Source organism: Sinocyclocheilus rhinocerous, unplaced genomic scaffold (genome assembly GCF_001515625.1).
Source record: "Sinocyclocheilus rhinocerous isolate Xijiao unplaced genomic scaffold, SAMN03320098_v1.1 scaffold87, whole genome shotgun sequence".
In the NCBI taxonomy this organism is placed as follows: Eukaryota; Metazoa; Chordata; class Actinopteri; order Cypriniformes; family Cyprinidae; genus Sinocyclocheilus; species Sinocyclocheilus rhinocerous.
This window is the reverse complement of record NW_015650709.1, coordinates 633,693-646,612: the sequence shown is the minus strand read 5'-3', so window position 1 is coordinate 646,612 and position 12,920 is coordinate 633,693. Positions and strand designations below refer to the sequence as shown.

Sequence of the window (12,920 nt, the reverse complement as noted above, 5' to 3'; positions counted from 1 at the left end):
TAAGTATTACGTTCATTCTGGGCCAATAACACAGCAATTAGCCACTCCTGTCCACCTCCGCACGAGTAGCTGGGCAGGAGCATTGTCTTACTTGTATCACTTGGATGCCTCTGCATGCACACACTCATTACTTACTGTACCAGCACTGGGGGAAATGTGGTAATTTGCAAACCTTTCATTTGGGCTCTTGGTAATTATACACTATCTTCTGACTGCAGTGTGGACACTTAGTGATGTGTGAATCACCATATGGTTTCACCAAGTGTTAAGTCATCACAACAGATGCTGAACACGTTGTCATCCCTCCCTCAGGTTTGGAACTGTGATATTTGTTTGCGTTGTCACTTAACGTAGCGCCTCAATTACGCATCTTGTGGAATATGGCTCTTGCAGATGTCTCAGTGAAACTTGTGAAAGACAAGTCAGTGATTTTGGCTTGCCTGTGTTTGTGAATGTATTAGAATTTGATTAATTAGCTGGTGTCATTCATGTCTTTAGCCTGCTTGCTGGGAAAGAGATGTTGTGGGGAGCAGGAAGTATGCTACAAAAATGGCTTTAGTTTATTGACAGAAGGCAAGTCGCTCACAGACTGGGATGTTGCTGACTGAAGACTGGAGATTCAGAAGAAATTCTACACTGCAGTTGTCATTCTTCACACATGGAGAACTTCAGATGACCCTCACCATAAAAACAAACCAACCCACCATTCATATCAAACATTCATGACTCTGTCATCTTCACAGTCACAAACAGAGTTCTAGTAGATGACAGCTGCAGAGGGAGGTTTTCGTCTTGTCTTTTTCTCTTAAATGGCTGCATTGCTTTACTATTGTTTTTTGATGCCTAGTGTTTTAAAATCTTCAGATTTCAAAAGCTGTGGAGTGTATAGACTCGACTTAAATTTCTGACTTTAAATGTCACTGAGCAATTAATTAATAAATAATGATTGAACTATACACTTCATTCATGCTTAATTTCTTTCATTCATCTGCAGATACTATGTACTTACATGTACTTATTGTCTTCATATTGTATTGCAAAACACTTTTGCTGCTATTGAGGTGAGATGTGGGTAAGGTTAGGGGCAGGTTTGGTGGTAAGGGTAGGTTTAAGGGTGGGTTAAGGTGTAAAGGATGGGTCCACAGTGTAATTATAAATGTAATTACAGAAATTAATTACAGATGTAATTACATGCAGGTATTTTAAAAATATAAGTACAATGTAAAAACATGTATGTACACATAAGTGTATTGTACCAAACGATTAATTAAAATGTAAGTACATATTATAGTTAAGGCCACTTAATATAAAGTGGGACCGATTACTCATCCTGATGGACACATAATCAATTTAAAGAATTTTACATCCGTCAGTACATTGAGATGCATCCTATGATATCATGAATTTATGATATATCACAAGCTAGTTTAACAACGTGTTTCTAATTGCCCTTGGAATGAACTATATATTCAACTAAATGGATTAATAAAAATATCAAAACATATTAAAAAATCTTGTAAGTTTTTTTTTTTAAGAAAATGATAAAACAAATATTTTTCTTTCATTTATGGTAAAAGTATCATTACAATTTTCAACCTTGTTACTTATTCCATTCTGGTGTATTTGTTTAATGTTTTCATTTGACAATTTTGTCTGTTTATTTATTTATTTATTAAATGTTTATTTGGATTTCAAATTGTCCCAAATTTCGGTAAAAGCACTGAAAAAAATATCATATAAGATAGTTAGAAAAAAAAATCGTATTTTATTCTGATTGAATTTCTGAAGTTCATTATGATCATTTCTAAAGGTTAAGAAACAGTAAAAATCATTAATTAATTAATTAATTCATTCTTTCATTCTTTCTCCTTACCACCATGTACAAAGATTATTAGAGTATGTTTTACAATATTTTTTTTCAGTCTACTATATTGTATTGCAAAACACTTTTGCTGCTATTGAGGTGAGATGTGGGTAAGGTTAGGGGCAGGTTTGGTGGTAAGGGTAGGTTTAAGGGTGGGTTAAGGTGTAAAGGATGGGTCCACAGTGTAATTATAAATGTAATTACAGAAATTAATTACAGATGTAATTACATGCAGGTATTTTAAAAATATAAGTACAATGTAAAAACATGTATGTACACATGTGTATTGTACCAAACGATTAATTAAAATGTAAGTACATATTATAGTTAAGGCCACTTAATATAAAGTGGGACCGATTACTCATCCTGATGGACACATAATCAATTTAAAGAATTTTACATCCGTCAGTACATTGAGATGCATCCTATGATATCATGAATTTATGATATATCACAAGCTAGTTTAACAACGTGTTTCTAATTGCCCTTGGAATGAACTATATATTCAACTAAATTGATTAATAAAAATATCAAAACATATTAAAAAATCTTGTTAGTTTTTTTTTTTTAAGAAAATGATAAAACAAATATTTTTCTTTCATTTATGGTAAAAGTATCATTACAATTTTCAACCTTGTTACTTATTCCATTCTGGTGTATTTGTTTAATGTTTTCATTTGACAATTTTGTCTGTTTATTTATTTATTTATTAAATGTTTATTTGGATTTCAAATTGTCCCAAATTTCGGTAAAAGCACTGAAAAAAATATCATATAAGATAGTTAGAAAAAAAAATCGTATTTTATTCTGATTGAATTTCTGAAGTTCATTATGATCATTTCTAAAGGTTAAGAAACAGTAAAAATCATTAATTAATTCATTCATTCATTCTTTCATTCTTTCTCCTACCACCATGTACAAAGATTATTAGAGTATGTTTTACAATATTTTTTTTCAGTCTACTTTTTTTCTAAATTTTTCATTTAGTACAGTGAGTTACTTGCGGTTTCTTTTTAATTAACTTAAGGCCACTTAATATAAAGTGGGACCGATTACTCATCCTGATGGACACATAATCAATTTAAAGAATTTTACATCCGTCAGTACATTGAGATGCATCCTATGATATCATGAATTTATGATATATCACAAGCTAGTTTAACAACGTGTTTCTAATTGCCCTTGGAATGAACTATATATTCAACTAAATTGATTAATAAAAATATCAAAACATATTAAAAAATCTTGTTAGTTTTTTTTTTTTAAGAAAATGATAAAACAAATATTTTTCTTTCATTTATGGTAAAAGTATCATTACAATTTTCAACCTTGTTACTTATTCCATTCTGGTGTATTTGTTTAATGTTTTCATTTGACAATTTTGTCTGTTTATTTATTTATTTATTAAATGTTTATTTGGATTTCAAATTGTCCCAAATTTCGGTAAAAACACTGAAAAAAATATCATATAAGATAGTTAGAAAAAAAAATCGTATTTTATTCTGATTGAATTTCTGAAGTTCATTATGATCATTTCTAAAGGTTAAGAAACAGTAAAAATCATTAATTAATTAATTAATTCATTCTTTCATTCTTTCTCCTTACCACCATGTACAAAGATTATTAGAGTATGTTTTACAATATTTTTTTTCAGTCTACTTTTTTTCTAAATTTTTCATTTAGTACAGTGAGTTACTTGCGGTTTCTTTTTAATTAACTTTTATTAACTAGTGAAACTTACTAGCTATTTGTGAGTGAAAATGGTTCTATTTTTTTCAGTGTACATTATATGGCTCTCTCTGTTCCACATCTTGCTGCATGAACCCTTTCCTAATTCCTCTCACTCTCGTTGCATTTCATTTCCCGTCTGTTCCGAGCTGTCTCTACTTCCAGCTTCCCGTCCATCTATTTTTCTTCATCCCAGTTTTTGTTCTCATCTCTCTCTGTCAAGCCTCTCATCTCTCCAGATGTCTCTTTAGTCTTTTTTCTCTTTGAGTCCTATCTCACACAATGGTCACCCAAGGTCTTTTTTGCCTCGCCCAGAATTTCCTCATCCAGCCTTTCTGATTAAGACACACACACTTTCCAGATCCACCCTCCCTGCTCCTGTTGTCCGCAACAGCGTCAGACATTTTTAAATTATATAATGTTATGGCACATCTACACAGCATAAATATTCATGGGTGACTCTTCTTGTGCGAGTGCATGGGAGAATCAGGCTTCTTGTAAATGATGTTCACAGCAATCTGTGCAGCTTTGGCACAAGTTCAGGCCCTCCAAGCTACTGTTCCAGTTTCCAGACTCACTGCTAAAAATGTAAACACGGAAATACTGAAAATTTAGATGTTTTGCCAACAACTTTGCCTTGTATTAGCCAACAATTTACTTCTGAAGAATTCAAATATGACAATCAGTCACACTGCTCCAAGCTGTGTTGCAAATATGCTCCTGCTTGAAAATTTTGACTTGGTAATTTATCCACTACCCTGGTCATTTTTGCCTTACATTGTTACTTGGTGACAGTGACTTGTGGGTCAATAAAAATGTGAGTGTACTTAATCATTATTTAATTTAAAAAGTATATTAAATTATTTCAAAACTATCATTATGTTTTTTGGGATGAGGGTTGAACCACATGACATTTTACAACCTGAACTATCATTGTGTTATCAAATTATCTGATTTATTAAGAGATTAACCTTGACACCCAGTCATGAGGGTCTGCAGAGGTCCTCTCTATGACATAATTTCCTGTTTTATGGTTTTTATTCTTGTTTCTGCATGCTAGTCGCACCATTTAACTCTGATTTAAGGATTATTTTATTCATGTTTCTGCATATTGGTCACACCACCTGGCTTTGATTTTATGGCTTTTATTCATGTTTCTGCATGTTGGTCGCACCACATGACTTTTCATGGTTTTTATTCATGTTTCTGCATGCTGGTCACACCACATGACTTTGATTTTATGGTTTTTATTCATGTTTTGCATGTTGGTTGCACCATATGTCTTTGATGTTATGGCTTTTGCTCTTGTTTCTGCTTGGTCGCACCACGTGACTGATTTAGCAAAATAAAAGTTTTTGCAATATTAATAATAAACAGTCAAGTAATTTTAATAAAATACTGGGTAACACTTTACTTAAAGCCTTTATGTATAAGTATAACAGTAGTTTTAAGGCATTACTGCACTTTATAATGCATAGTACAATCTCATGAATAATTGTAACCACAGTTAATACATTATAACACATATGAGTTCATTTGATTCGATTTTAAATCAGAAATTTACAACATGCTCATCATAGCACTAATCACTAATTGAAACTTATGATTATTTACATTAAATTTTTTCCCCACATTCAGTCAATACATGATTTCCTTCAAATCTGTCAAAGAAAAATCTCCTTTTCCGTATTCTTTCCTTGCTTTTTATGTTCTGCCTTGTTTTTAATATACATTGAAATGACAACAGACAAAAAAAACTCAGCTTTTCTCTTAGATAGCAAAGACACCACTGAGGCCGAGTGCTGTCCTAAAAGAGCTATCCTCAGTGGATTATGATACAGTTGTTAGACATGATGAGATGTGGTACGTGATGAGGCTGTGACTGAACACACTTTGTATTTCCTGTTTGATTGTCTATGCCAAAAAACAACCCCTCCTCTTCCCATCCATTCCCAGCCATGGACCAGTTAATCCATTTTCAAATGTACTGTAATAGTTTGCTCACCCAAACACATGAACATTATAGAATTTCCATGGATAAGAATTTGGGTCAGAGGTAAGCCTGGAGGAGAAAGGACACACTGCAGAGCTGTCACATAAGACTCAAGACATTTCTGAAACAAAATGGTCAAACTGTGAAATGCTAAATGGTTTATCTCTTGTTTACAGAATCATACAGACATTTTAAAGACAGCTCTATGGGTTTTATGAGATATATGTGCGTGGGTGAATTTAATGTTATTTTTTGAATGGTACGTTTTAAGATTAGTACAGTGGAAAGTCAGTTACAGAGAGGGTAATAAGGGACGCTTCCAAAGAGGAAGTTTAACTTGTTGAACTTTTTGAACTTGTCTTCTCTACACTCAAAACATTAACAAATGGTCAATGAAGGACATGAGATAATCTTAACAAATCATAACATTTCTTAATGCTTCGTACATTAAATATATATAACACACTGTTATGATCTTTCAGTGACCTTTTCTGAAGGTTACAACATTAACCTAGTACGTAAGTGCTGACAAGCGGATGCCTTTATGAGCGAGTTATTAAGTCATTCAATCCATTTGTTAAAACAACAGGAATAAAACTAATGATGAGACGATTCTTAATAGCATACTAACATACTGCTATTGCTATTTCTGCTATATTAGACATAGTAAAAGAGTATGCTATTTTGAATTTAGATGCTGTCTTTGTAATTGAGTTAATGAATCATTCAATCAAAAGATTCATTCAAAAACGCTTATTTATTAAAGTTCTGCTGTGGCTGCATGTGGAACTATTTTACGTGATTTAGCAAAAATAGACAATATTGTGTCTAATATGTCCTGCTGTCATGCTGATAATTTGAAACAACATCCTTGCTTGTGTGATATTGCTTGTGTCATATTTATAGAGTGCAACTCATACTATTTCCCATTGCTTTTTCTCATAAGGATTAAAAAAAAAAAAAAGTCTTCCATAAAGAGTTATAAGCCACGAATCAAACCAACCAGCTACAAGGTAAATCACAAACTTTGAAGCAAATTTTTTTTTTTTAAATCGGTCAAAAACATAAAGGTACAAGACTGTGTGTACTTAAAGGGATGCTTCACCCAAAAATGACAATTCTGTCATCATTTACTCACCCTGATGTTGTTCCTATCATGTATTTGTAATTTAAAAGTGGCTTTAATGAGGGAAAGAACTACAATCCCATGATGCATTGCAAATGATATACAATATTTAAGTAGTTTGAAAGCATAGAGAGACTGACTCGATTGCGCAATTTACAATACTTCATGGGAGTAAGTCGGTATTAAATAGTTCTTTTGGTGCAATTTGCTTGTTTCAATTCCCTGATTGGTGGAGATTTCTTTGCAGCATCATGGGTAATGCAGCTTTTCACCAGAAATTGTGCTATTAAACATGATTATTTGGTTGATTCCTATTCTGATTATAAGATAATAAACAGGTAAAATACATTGTCCTTTAAATATTTGTCTCGCTTGAATTTCTTCATTCATCTTGCCTCAAAGCCACTTGCTAGCAACTGTTTTTCTTTCTGGAAGCTTTGCATTTAGTGAGACAATAAAATATTTTTCTAATCAACATGTTGTGTCTAATTAATTACTTACATGGCAAATAGCCATATAATAAGCAAGACAATGTACATTGCTAAATGAACACCTTCAGGGTAATACAAGATCCCTCCTCTTTGGTTGGGTCCTGATCGCCAGCTGGATGTACATTATCCATTAGATACTGTATGAATGGTTAATTTTGAAGAGGATTAAAGTGTTTATTATTATTATTATATTACAAACAAAGCTCTAAAAACTTAGGGAAGTTTTCTTATGCTTCATATCAGACATAAGATTCTGTTGCATGACCGTCAAGTTTATTGTTCCAAATACATATTTGTATTCAGAGACTAAATATAGCTTATTTACTTTATTTTGCAAATTGAGAGTGGGCTTTGGATGCAAAGATGTGTTTGCATGTCCTCTACCCCACACTGCCAGCCTCTCACTCAACCACTAATTAGATTCAGTTGTTTAAAAAGTAGGTCTCAAATTTTCCCAAACTTTTCTGTTCCTGCATTACCGGGACTCTGTGTCTGAAGTGTTTTCTGAATTTTGCCAACAACTTTTTTAACTGAAAGATTTACATAGCAGACAGCCTGACGCATTGGGAAAAATATTAATTTCCCTGGAATGACGTTTCCATATTTGTGGATGAATGAGTTCAATTTCTCTGCGAGTCAAAGCAAAGCAATCAAGAGTTTGAGGCTCTGCCAGAGCATGACCTTACAAGTAGATGCTTAAGGAAAAGGATAGGCTACTAATTCATACAAAATGATTTACACGCTTCACATGGAGTCTTCATTAATTATTAAATGCAGCATCTTCCTACAATTACCAGAAATGAATCTCCTTCCCTGTTTGAGTTCAGAGCCTCTTATCTTGTAAAATACACATAATATTAACACTTTTTTTCTATTCCACTATCTTTAAAGTGCTGTCTTGATAAAAAAAAAAGAGGCAATTAACATCAAAGAAGCTGAACCTGCATTTTAAGTATTAAACTCAGTCCAGTATTAATCACTCAATCCCATGCATGCACTGTGTTCAGAAACATCACCATTCCTAATGCAATCATGCTGGTGAATATAATTTTTTTTAAAGGATTGGATGGTGTCAAATTGACCTTAAGGGAGACTGAAAGTTATTCCAACCATATCAAGATACATCTGCCTAAGCACCAATTATTCCCGTTATCTAATACATCAAAACATCTGCCCTTTTGAATACAAATTTCCTCTCTCTATATCTATAGTAGATACTAGTATATTTGCATTAAAATCTGTAAAAATCATACAAATGAATAAGGAAAGTGAGGTTACTGTTGTCCATTCCATATGAAAACAATGATCTGTTGACAATTTTGTTCTAGAGTTGTTTTGGAGAAGAAATTTTTAATGCCTGGTTTTCATAAAGCCTTGCCATTAGTAAAACCTCATTTTCTTTGCATAATTTTCAATGTGTTCCAATGATGTGTTTCGAGATAAAATCTGTTCATCTGCACTAAAAGTGCCATAGTTATTCTCTGACAGCAATGAGTCAGTTGGCACACAGCTCAGCGGTTTTATTTTTCAAGAGCAGCGGAAAACCAACAGCATTACACTGAAGAAAGAGGAGTCCAGGAGGCAAAATGGATACAGTTACCAGGATCCCGTCAATTGCAAAGCTTTTGAGAATGCAGCCCAAATGTAATGTCCTGACACACACAAAAAATCTTACAAAAAAAAGTACAGTAGAAGGATTTTTAATCATGTTGTAGCTAAAACTGTCTGTTTTCAAAAAAAAAAAAAATGGAAAATATATATATGGGGGGGGGGACAATAGGAAATATCAGGATAAGTAAATACAAAATCATTCACATAATAATAATTTACAGCTCTCATCTTAGATTTGACTCATTTCCTAATTGTCTCAAAAAGATTCGTTCAAAATGACCTGCAATAAAAAGATTATTTTGAAATAAACTGTTTTTTAAAAAAAAAAAAAAGGTGAAAATATATATATGGGGGGGGGGACAATAGGAAATATCAGGATAAGTAAATACAAAATCATTCACATAATAATAATTTACAGCTCTCATCTTAGATTTGACTCATTTCCTAATTGTCTCAAAAAGATTCGTTCAAAATGACCTGCAATAAAAAGATTATTTTGAAATAAACTCTGGTTTAAGAAGATATTAAATGAGTTTAGCAGCAAAACATGTAAAAGCATTGGCACGAGAAGTAGCTGAATCATAAGCACTGGCAGATATGGCGAACCAGCCACATTTATCAAGCACATACATACTGTATATAGTTGAACTGGTGCCAGTGGAATCAGGGGAGGGATGTGAACTCACACACGCAAAGAAACCTCCACACAACAGCATTCGCACACCCTCTCGCACACAGCATCCACTTCCAAACATACATTGCAGTTAGACACAACACATACCCATTCACAACATTTGCTCGGCACACAGACACGGGGATCATTAGCAAAAAGACAATGACCAAAGAAATCGAAAGCATCACTGCTATCAGCCCTTAGTCCCAAAGTATCACCCTGCTGAATGCTCAGACATTTAGGGTGCAGTAGATCAGTGTACACCAACAAATGATCATTTGTTCTTTTATACAAAGAAAAGTGCTGAACCAAGTCAGAAAGAGCACCTCCAGTGAAATCAGGAGGTTTGTGTCATCTGATACAGTCACCAAAGTCTAAAGTCATTTTGGATGATGCAAAGAGTCTTATCGTATTAAAAATGAAAATGACTTAAAGTTCCCATGATAAACATTTTGTTATCTAAAAGCCTGCTGGCAACCAGTCCAAGATGCAAAGAGACAGAAAGGCTTCCATCCATGACAGGTGTTCTGTATTCACAGAGGCTTTCTGCATCACAGCATGGCAGAAAATCTCCCCAGTGGTCCTAACTAGAAGCCTTAATGTTCGATCGGAGAAACTTGCGTCAGCTCGTTTCATGCACATTGCCCCTGGTTAGGATTTCCACAGGAGTATTTCATGTCTTTGTTCCTCAAAAGTAATGCTGCGTAGGCATTGGTAGACCAATCAGCATGGAAAAGCTGTACGTAAAGATTCTGAATGGTGTACCTCTGAAATCCTTAGAGAAATCCATGTTTGCTGTATCTCCAAGGCCTGGTGCTCTTAGAAAGGCGAGATAACAGAAAAAAAAAAATACAATAACCTTTGTAACTGACCTCCATGTCGCTTGTCCTTGCAGGTGTGCGATAGTCCTAGTAAGTTCTTTTGTGTTCAGCCTTGATTTGTCAAAGTCTGTGAATATTTTTGGATTAGCCCCATTTTATAACACAAATACCAGGAATCCAATGCCTGAGGCGGTAACCTGGAGTCATTTGAGTAGCATGGTGTCCTCAGCTCACCGGGCAGCACAAAAAGCCCTTCGTTTACATCGCAACAGCACCGTTATTGTGCTTTTTTTAGTCTGTGTTCTGAATAACCGCATATTTGTTGTCTGAGGAGATGATCCACCTCAGGAGCTTCAGAAGAATGTGCCTTTGGTGTTCTTGCAGAGAATCTTTTTGAAGGCTCTGCGGAAGTCTTTGTTGAAGATGGTGTAGATGACCGGGTTGAGGCAGCTGTTGCAGTAGCCGATCCAGAAGAAGAACTTAAAGAGCGGCTCTGGCAGGGTGCACGTCTCCGGGCACACAGCTTGTAGGCTGTACGAGAAGAAGAAAGGGAACCAGCAGATGACAAAGACGCCAATTACCACCGCCAGCACAAAGGTGAAGCGCTTCTCTCGGTTCACCATTGCTTTGCGCCGTGCGGAGTTGGGCGTTCCTTCCTGCTTCATCTTCCGGGTCACTAGCTTGGCACCTTTGGCGGTGGCAATCGTGTCTCTGTATTTCTGGATGGAGGCGGGAGAATGGATGCCACTGGGTGTCACGCCTGGGGTGCAAGGGACCTCTAACCCCCTCCCACCTTGCTCGGTGTCTGAGTCAGAGCTCATGCTCTCTCCGTTATTATTGTCGGGCTGTTTCATGGTCTTCTTCGCCTTTTTCCCCTCTTTATTAGGTTTATTAGGAGCCATTTCGGATGAATTCGAAGGAGACGGGGACGGGCACGGCGTGGTCGGCGTCAGGGTTGTCGAAAGGGGTTGCAGATGTTTGTTGGAGATTGGGGGGCTCGCCGCTTGCTGGGCGGACTCCACTTGGGACACGGCCAGTGTCGGAGGCCTGGGTTTTTTCTGCAAGGTAGAGGGCGTTTCATCTCCTCTTCCGTTTTGTAGACCCTCCGTGTGGACCTTGTGCTGAGGGGTTGCGGCATTGGCTGGGACCTCTTTGCGGGGCTCCCCTGGTGGACATCTCGTGCGCTGCTTGGCGATCTGGTAGATCCGCATGTAAACTAAGATCATAATCAGACAAGGAGCAAAGAAGGAACCGATAGTAGAGTACAGGATGTACCAGCGCTCATCGTTGAGCTGACACTGTGGCAGCCCACCTGAATCGGCGCCACCTTTGTTCTTGTTCATGGAGAGTAGCGGTGGGAAGGAGATGACTGCTGAGATCAGCCACACCACCAAAATGGCACATTTGATGCGTTTGGGCGTCCGCTGTGCACCGTACGTGACGGCGCGTGAGATAGACATGTAGCGGTCTAGACTGATGGCGCACAGGTGTACTATAGAGGAAGTGCAGAACAACACATCCAGCGCCAGGTAAATCTCACACCATACAGAGCGGAAATACCAGTAGCCCATCAGTTCATTGGCCAGTGAAAATGGGATGATGAGGGTGGCCACCAAAATGTCCGCGGCTGCAAGGGAGACCAAAAAGAGGTTCTGGGGTCCTCTAAGCGAGCGGCTGGTTAAAACAGCGATGATGACCAGAATATTGCCAACAATTGTAAAAAGAATCATCAACGTGATGGCTGTTGCAAAGGCTGCTGTGGCTTCTTGAGTGTACGGAGGGAGTTTTATCATGCTCTGGTTGCAAGTCGGTGAAGACGTGACTCCGGTGCCGTTAATGTTGTGGCCATGCAGACCCGTGCCGGTAGAGCACGCGCTTGCCATGACTGCCAAAGCGCGGCAACTGAGGGTGCACGTGGACTAATCGTAATCCGAATGTGGACTATTAGTAATCCGAATGTGGCCAGAATAAATTGAATAATCTCGTTTAGCTGCTTTTTTCGCTTCTAAGAACTTAGTAAAATATGTTTGGTTGAAATTAAATAAACGATCTTACGTATAAACGAATGAATACATCGTTTACTGAGCTAAAGATTATGTCAGCCATTGTTATGTCACATCTCGTCGAGTGTTGGTAGTTTATTACTTTGCGTCAAATTTGGAATAAGCTTCATCTGGTTTATGGAATAATTATGGAAACGTGCAACTTGATTTAAAATGCAGGCATCAAATAAATTAGATGTCGGATAGATTACATTTAATTCATAGATTCAAAAATAGAATTTACAGCTCTGTCGATAAATTATCAACATCAGAATGTTTTTTTATAGACGACAGATAATGTGAGAGGGAAAACTAAAACAAAACAAACAAAAACGCCCAGAACCCATGCAAAAATACAAGCTTTGGTGCCACAGATCGATCAATTTCCAATATGAAAAAGCAGCGCGATATTGTGCTTCTATAAATGATTAGAGTAACAATTGTTCAGTTTTAACATTTTACATATTCTAAAGTTCAAATCAGGAATAAAAACGTTATAAATTCTTAACAAGTGCTTACAAAACAAATATATTGGAATGCTTAAATCTAGGCTACCCAGATGCACAAGCCT

At 36.2% G+C, this 12,920-nt stretch overlaps 1 protein-coding gene across 1 annotated transcript; it reads right to left on the bottom strand.

Annotated features, from left to right (window-relative positions):
- Positions 1 to 9,929: 9,929 nt before the first annotated feature.
- On the bottom strand, positions 9,930 to 12,580 carry adra2b (adrenoceptor alpha 2B). Its single transcript, XM_016517749.1, has one exon. It carries the CDS (start codon positions 12,188 to 12,190, stop codon positions 10,661 to 10,663), a length of 1,530 nt encoding a protein of 509 aa, XP_016373235.1. The 5' UTR covers positions 12,191 to 12,580; the 3' UTR covers positions 9,930 to 10,660.
- Positions 12,581 to 12,920: the final 340 nt, after the last annotated feature.

What these genes read in the sequence shown, in the direction of transcription:
- adra2b (XM_016517749.1), bottom strand. Translation starts at nt 12,190, where the DNA reads ATGGCAAGCGCGTGCTCTACCGGCACGGGTCTGCATGGCCACAACATT.